This window comes from Penaeus monodon, chromosome 26 (assembly GCF_015228065.2).
Source record: "Penaeus monodon isolate SGIC_2016 chromosome 26, NSTDA_Pmon_1, whole genome shotgun sequence".
Classification (NCBI taxonomy): domain Eukaryota; kingdom Metazoa; phylum Arthropoda; class Malacostraca; order Decapoda; family Penaeidae; genus Penaeus; species Penaeus monodon.
The window spans coordinates 17,550,561-17,558,060 of record NC_051411.1 but is presented as its reverse complement, the minus strand read 5'-3'; the positions used below and the strand labels follow the sequence as shown (position 1 = coordinate 17,558,060).

Below are 7,500 nucleotides of genomic sequence, written 5' to 3'. Positions count from 1 at the left end.
AATCATCATCATCATCATCATCATCATCATCATCATCATCATCATCATCATCATCATCATCATCATCATCATCATCATCATCATCATCATCATCATCATTATCATTATCATTGTCATTTTTATTATTATTATTATTACTATTATTATCATTATTATTATTATTATTATTTTTTTAATGTTACTATTCTTCTTCTTTTAACGGTAGGTTCATGTCTGAGCCGCCGTGGTCACAGCATGATACTTAATTGTAGTTTTCATGTTATGATGCTCTTGGAGTGAGTACGTGGTAGGGTTCCCAGTTCCTTTCCACGGAGAGTGCCGGTGTTACCTTTTTTAGGTAATCATTCTCTCTATCTTATCCGGGCTTGGGACCAGCACTGACTTGGGCTGGCTTGGCCACCCAGAGGCTAGGTAGGCAATCGAGGTGAAGTTCCTTGCCCAAGGGAACAACGCGCCGGCCGGTGACTCGAACCCTCGAACTCAGATTGCCGTCGTGACAGTCTTGAGTCCGATGCTCTAGCCATTCGGCCACCGCGGCCTTGGCGATCATGGGCTTCCATGATTTTTCTTGGCAATTTAGAGCGGTGGTTTGCCATTGCCTTCCGCCCGGTGGTTTTTTTTTTTTCCGAGTCACCATCTCTATTTACCCGGCACTGACTTGGGCTGGCTTGGCCACCCAGTGGCTAGGCAGGCAATCGAGGTGAAGTTCCTTGCCCAAGGGAAACATCGCGCCGGCTGGTGACTCGAACCCTTGAACTCAGATTACCGTCGTGACAGTCTTGAGTCCGACGCTCTAACCATTCGGCCACCGCGTCCCCAATGTTACTATTAATATTATTAATACTATTATTAATATTATAATTATTATGATTATTTTTATTATTGTGATTATTAAAGAAATAATAATGATAATAATAATTATAATAATGATAATAGTATGAATAATATAATATAATAATAACAACAACAACAATAATAAAAGTAGTAGTAATAATAATAATGATAAAGATAATGGTAATGCTAATAATGATAGTGATAATGATAATGATAATTATAATGATAATAGATAATGTAATATATGATAACTAATCAATAGTAATAACTACAAGTATGATAATAATAATAATGATAATAATAAATGATAATGATAATGATAATGAAATGAATAATGAATAAATAAATATAAAATACAATAATATAATAATAATAATAATAATAATAATAATAATAATATAATAATAATAATAATATATAATAATAATAATAATAATAATAATAATAATAATGATAATAATGATGGTGATGATAATGATAATAAGAGTAATATAATAATATAATAATAATAATAATAATAATAATAATAATAATAATAATAATAATAATTATTATTATTATAATAATAATAAAAAAATCATCATCATCATCATCATCATCATCATCATCATCATCATCATCATCATCATCATCATCATCATCATCATCATCATCATCATCATCATCATTATCATTATCATTGTCATTTTTATTATTATTATTATTACTATTATTATCATTATTATTATTATTATTATTATTAATTTTTTTATGTTACTATTAATATTATTAATACTATTATTAATATTGTAATTATTATGATTATTTTTATTATTGTGATTATTAAAGAAATAATAATGATAAAGATAATGGTAATGCTAATAATGATAGTGATAATGATAATTATAATTATAATAATAAAGATGGTAATAATAATGATAATATTAATATGATGATAATAATAATAGTAATAATGATAATAATAATAATAATGATAATAATGATAATAATAATAGTAATAATGATAATTAATGATAATTATAATAATGATAATAATAAAATATTAATGATGACATTACAGTGATTGTCTGTAGTTTTTGTTCTTTTGGATTTTTTATATCATTTCCTTGCAGTAAGACATAAATATGGTGCCCCGGAAGAGTTGCTACAACTGGTGGTTGTGGCAAGGACTTGATTATTTTTCATCATGTTTGACTATACCATTCCTTCATCTTCTTTCACTGTGTCTCTCCTGTTACTATCAAACAACTTTTGATCGGCAACAACTGAGAGTGCTCTTCTTGAGGTAAGAGAATATTTAAGTAGCATTTGATGTTTTCTAAAGTTATCAGTACCTTGGAACCATTTGCTATTTAAAGTAGAAAAGGAATGTGTCTGTCTGTCCATGTATATATATACTGAATATATATTGTATATATATTAAATGTTTTGTGAATTTTGCTAGTCTTAAATTTTAGATGTGTCTCTAATATGAAAGCAATATAAAATTGCACTGATTATTGGATATGTAAAATAAACATATTTTATAACAGGTATGCAGTTGGAGGACCTATACTGTTGATGATGACCATTATGATATCGCCTCTTGCTTTTATTGGCTATGTCATATGGGTAGCACTATGCTCCTTCTGTGTTCAGCAGCCCTTTATTTATGTGGATTCTGATGAACATCACTCGTCAGTTGTTACTCGGAAATGTCCATCAGCTTTTACCATATGCTCATCAAATGTAATTCTCATTCCTGAGATTCTTGTGCGATACAACAATAATAGGTAATAATTGGTAAAATGTTTTTGTAATCATTTGGAAATTACAAAGTCTATATAAACAAGTATTTGTCTTTTCTCTTTGATTTTTGTAGTGATGATATGTTCTGCTTATATGTTGTAGGAATGTATACTGGCGGGCACAGGAGATACCTACAAGGTTCATGCGCCATCAGACTCCATCCCTGAATGTAATGAGAAATTTACGTGAACCTGTGAAAAGAGAAGACATTGTCCAGAGTTGGGTATATATACTACCCTTTTTGTTTCAGTATATTACAGGAGATTTACATTGTTGTGTCCTCATTTTCTTCTGTATATGCTTTTACCTATTTAAGATTATTGAGGAAAGAATATTGTATAGTTTCTCACTCCACATGTGCTAAAAATCCAGCTAATGGCCTAATGTGTATATTAATATTAGTCTGGTCATATATATATCATTCTCATGTCCACAAACTATTTATAGCAATTAATGGGGAAATGCATTCTTTAGAAGCAGGCATGAAGATATCCCCAAAACATGAAATCTGACTCTGTTGTTCTTAGCTGGTGTAACTGCATACCACATATAGAAAGTTCTTGGGAAATCACTGGATTCCCAGAGTTTAAAAAAGGTAGAAATTACCAGTTGGGGATTGTAGATACAATATGAAGTATGAAGAATTTTGAGCTTGTTTACTTTCAGAGTACATATATACAGTAACAGTGAACTCATCATTTACTATAGCTTCCAGATATTGATGTGATCATGCTTCAGGAGGTATTTGAAAGATTGCGAGGGAGACAGCTTTATAACAAGTTTTCCAAGAAGTATCCTTATTGCCTATACAATGCAGGGCAACATAGTCTGAAAACTAATTTGTGTTTAATGGGTAAGTAAATGCATATTAGCATGAAACTTTTTTATACACCTTTTAATGTTTCTATTTCTCTATTGATAATGCAAAAACTCTGAGTGTGTGTACAAATAGCAAGCACAAGCTTATATTTTTGTGTGTGTAAAAAATATTCTTTCTTTGAAGTGTTGCTGTAAACATAAATTTAGAAGTAAAAAATATATAGAGTATATATTTTTCATGTTGTGTGTCATATGATCTTAAGATTTCCTCAATATAACTTGTGTAGCCTATTAATTTACCTTAGGATGCGTTTTAATAATATGTTAATGCACAAGAGTCAATCCTTTTACATCTAATAATTGCCTTGTTTGTTGATGGAGATCGTCATATTGTTATGATTTTTAAAATGAAATTTATTTATTTTAATTTTCTTCAGGTTTCATTTTATGTAGAATGTATAAAAAAATTCTCTTAAATAACACCCAGACATTGTAGTAGATTGTGATACATTAGACATTGTCTTTATTTAAGAATAACATATTTTGTTTTGTATTAAATGTTATTAAATATTGTCCATTTTTATTAAATAAATACATGTGCTCAAATAAGATGAAAATACAATAGAATAACTTTTTTCAGTCTTGTGCCAAACATCTTTCAACTGAAATCACAATAGTTCAAGTGTATTTGGAAATGAGGATAGAGAAGTGACACAACATTAGACCGAAGATGATGATCTCTTGGTATTAAAAACAGTTAGAGAAGAATGTCAAAAGGTCGTACAGCAAATGACAATTTGGATTTGTTGCCCAATTTATTAAGTCATTTTAAATCTCAAATGATTGTAGCAGAACTTTTACATGCATAGACGGGATGTTTACATATAAAAAATTTGGATGAAAGCTCAATCTTTAGTTATGGAAATGCATAATGAAGCAAGATACAAATATTCATGTAATGGACAGGTCACGTAGTAATGGTATTTGTTGTCAAAACAGGCTTTGAGACAGAAGATGTCAATTTTAATATCACACGCCATACTCTGCATATTAAAGATTATGCTTTTGAGAACCAAACACGATGTTTTGCATGCTCATAAAGCTAAAATGCAATCTCAATGCTTGTTGCAGTGGTTGGATCTCCAATAATGCTGTGTGTGTTACTGCCAGTAACATATTTGCCAAGATATCTTGAGGATTAATCAGATTTTTCATTAAAAAATTGATTTATTGGTATTTCCTGTGGATAGTATCACAGAGCTGCATGCCAAGCCTCAAAGCACCCTTGAAGTTCTTTGTGGAATTGGCCCCTTCTCTGTAGAGCTCAGAGGCAAGACCTACTCTGAAGGCCTCTGCATTTCCTCTTCGCCCAGGGCATAATGGATGGCCTAGGGATTGACGATAGGCATGTCAAAGAGGAAGACGAAGACCTTCCTGTACCAGACCTTGGGCCTGTGAGTCATTAGATAGTAGCTGGCGTTGACACCTTTTATGGTGATGTTATAATCCTTTGCTACCAACAGCTTATCCATGTCCATTGCAGCAGTATGGGCTGTTGACATAATGGTAACATTTCTGCAGTCCTTCCACATCAATCCTAGCAATCCCATCTTGCTGCTGCTGTAATCAACATTACCCTTCTTCCTCACACTGAGGTCTTTGGATATGAACTTCCTGTTCACCTGTTCGTCTGGGCAGTCTCAACCGTATTAGCCCAAGAAAGCCACCAGTCTCCATCAAATGAAACTACTTTCGTGGATGAGGACATGCCGCCATGGTCCTGCCCAGTGTACTCCTTGAAGCAAGAGGTGTGCCTTGCTGCCAGGTCGAAACTGTTGTAGTTTATAGACCTTCAACCTGAACCTTTCCCTCTTGGTTGGGTTGTAGGTCTTGAAAGCGAGTTGCCTATGGAACTTCCACAGTGAATTGTCAATAGCAATGACCTGCCCTGGTACGAATGTTTACCGGAACAAGTTGTTGAGGGAGTCCATGACTGGTCAGAGCTTCCATATCTTGTTCTCTGGGAGTGGAGCTCCTTCCTCCTTAAGATTTGTGTCTAAAAATTCTCGGGTATATACACATGTATGCACAAGTATTGTTTATGAATTCATTAAAACAAAAAAGAAGCATGTAATCAGGTAAAAAATATACATGGCAGTAAGTGGTTAGTTGTACTGACCACTTAACATTAAAGGGTTAAAGCACTAAAGCCCTAAAAAGTAAAGAAAATGGACAAGATTCTTATTTTATACAAGTTAACATTTTGATGATATAACATGCTGCTATTGACATGGAGAAGTTAATATCAATTTTCACAATTTTTACAATGTCAAGGTCAGAAGAAAGTTAGAAATGGTTGATATAGCTTTTATTTGTATATGAGTAAAATGAGGAAAAATAACTAGTTCAGAATTTAAAACCAAATACAAAGAAATGGACAAGAATGTGATTCTTTTTCTGTTTGTTTTAGTGATGTTAATTACAAAAGTATTATAATCTGACTAATGAGTTGAACCCTTGAAATAATTTTCACATCATCTGTGCATTAAGTTTTCTTGCTAAACCTCTTTTGCTGTTAATTTGTTTGACTACAAGTTTTATATTTTCTCAGATGTAATTTGGATAGATCTATTCCTGTTCTGATTATATTTTTGTTTTTTTGTTTTTTTCTATGGTCTCTTTCATGCGTCATCAGGAAGTGGGTTGTTTATAGCATCTCGCTTCCCAATAATGGAAGCTTCTTTTCATCCCTTCTCCTACTCAACAAAATATGCTAAATTTGTAGGGTATGGTGTACTTCTGGCCAAGGTGAGACTTTATTTTGCTGGTGGGAAAATTTTGTAGGTATTAAGGGAACTAATATACGTGGTAGAAATTTTACATAAAGTTTGAAAAGGTGTTAGAGTACTAGTGGAATTTATTTTATTGCTGAATAAGACCAACCTTTTTTATTTGTTTCTTTTATTTTATGGAAGTACCTTTCTGTGAATATGTGATAAAGCAGCAAGTGTGTTTATGATTTATTGGAACGTTTGATGTATATCTCTAAGTTTACTAAGAAACAGTCTTACCATAGTACAGGACAGTTATGCTGAGGCTTGTACATGTTTTGTCATTATCATTTATATTCGAAGGGGGTGTTGCAGAAGACTAGTGATAATGCTTTCGGTTTTCATAGGTTCATTCTTTTTGAAGTTTCTGACTTATTTTCAGCTTTCTACATGTTGAGTTTCCCTTCTCATTACACCATCACTTTCCATGTTATATTATTTGTAATTGAACTTGATGTGAAGTAGTCAGATTATGCTGCAAAGTCAGAACAGTTGAGGACAATATTCTATTGGTAAAGGTTGAAAACTTTTAGATCATGTGAAAAAACCCCACTTGACAGCCAACAAATGTTGTTTCAGCCTCAGTTTTCTTTTTGTTTCTTCTTCATGTGAAATCAGAAAACTATATATTGCAAAATTATTTATTTTGAAAAATGAGTTCTGTATAGCTGTGATTTAGCAGACAAAACTTTTCCTAATGCAAGGACTAAATAATGATAATAAGGTGATAATTATAATGATAACAAGAAAAATGATAACTATATAATCATAAAATTTCTGTGAACGTGTTGACAAATTTTAGTCTGTATACTTTTGGCTTTTGAACAGTGGAATAACTGTCATCTTTTCTTTAGCTTTACCTGGGAATGAAGAGCACAAAAGATGAGTCAATGAAAGCTGTTGGATATGTTGGTAATACCCACACTCAGGTAAGAAATTTAAAACTGAATAGTTGTGGTTTCAGAGAATTCATCTTGTAAATGAAGTAACATGTGAATGAAACCATTATTGCAGATAACTATGAAAATGGTTAAGAATATGATTAAGGAATATGAAGAGTAAAGCTTTAAACTTTAAATATTTGGTGTTATTTGCAAGTATATTTTATATTTAAGCACAAATATGGAGTGAAGACAATTTTTTAAAATTTTAATTTCATAATATATTGTTCATATAGCAGTTCATGTATAGCCAGATTATTGACAAAACACATTTTGGTAATGATTTT

At 31.8% G+C, this 7,500-nt stretch overlaps 1 protein-coding gene across 1 annotated transcript in view; it reads left to right on the top strand.

Moving 5' to 3' along the window:
• The window catches only part of LOC119589955 (sphingomyelin phosphodiesterase 5-like), a 39,397-nt gene that overhangs the window by 1,739 nt on the left and 30,158 nt on the right, over positions 1-7,500 (top strand). Inside the window, exons 2-7 of the mRNA XM_037938641.1 lie at positions 1,947-2,119; positions 2,367-2,606; positions 2,725-2,845; positions 3,331-3,475; positions 6,137-6,249; positions 7,127-7,201. Coding sequence (XP_037794569.1) covers positions 1,959-2,119; positions 2,367-2,606; positions 2,725-2,845; positions 3,331-3,475; positions 6,137-6,249; positions 7,127-7,201 — 855 coding nt within the window. The 5' untranslated portion in view covers positions 1,947-1,958. The remainder of the gene's footprint in view (positions 1-1,946; positions 2,120-2,366; positions 2,607-2,724; positions 2,846-3,330; positions 3,476-6,136; positions 6,250-7,126; positions 7,202-7,500) is intronic.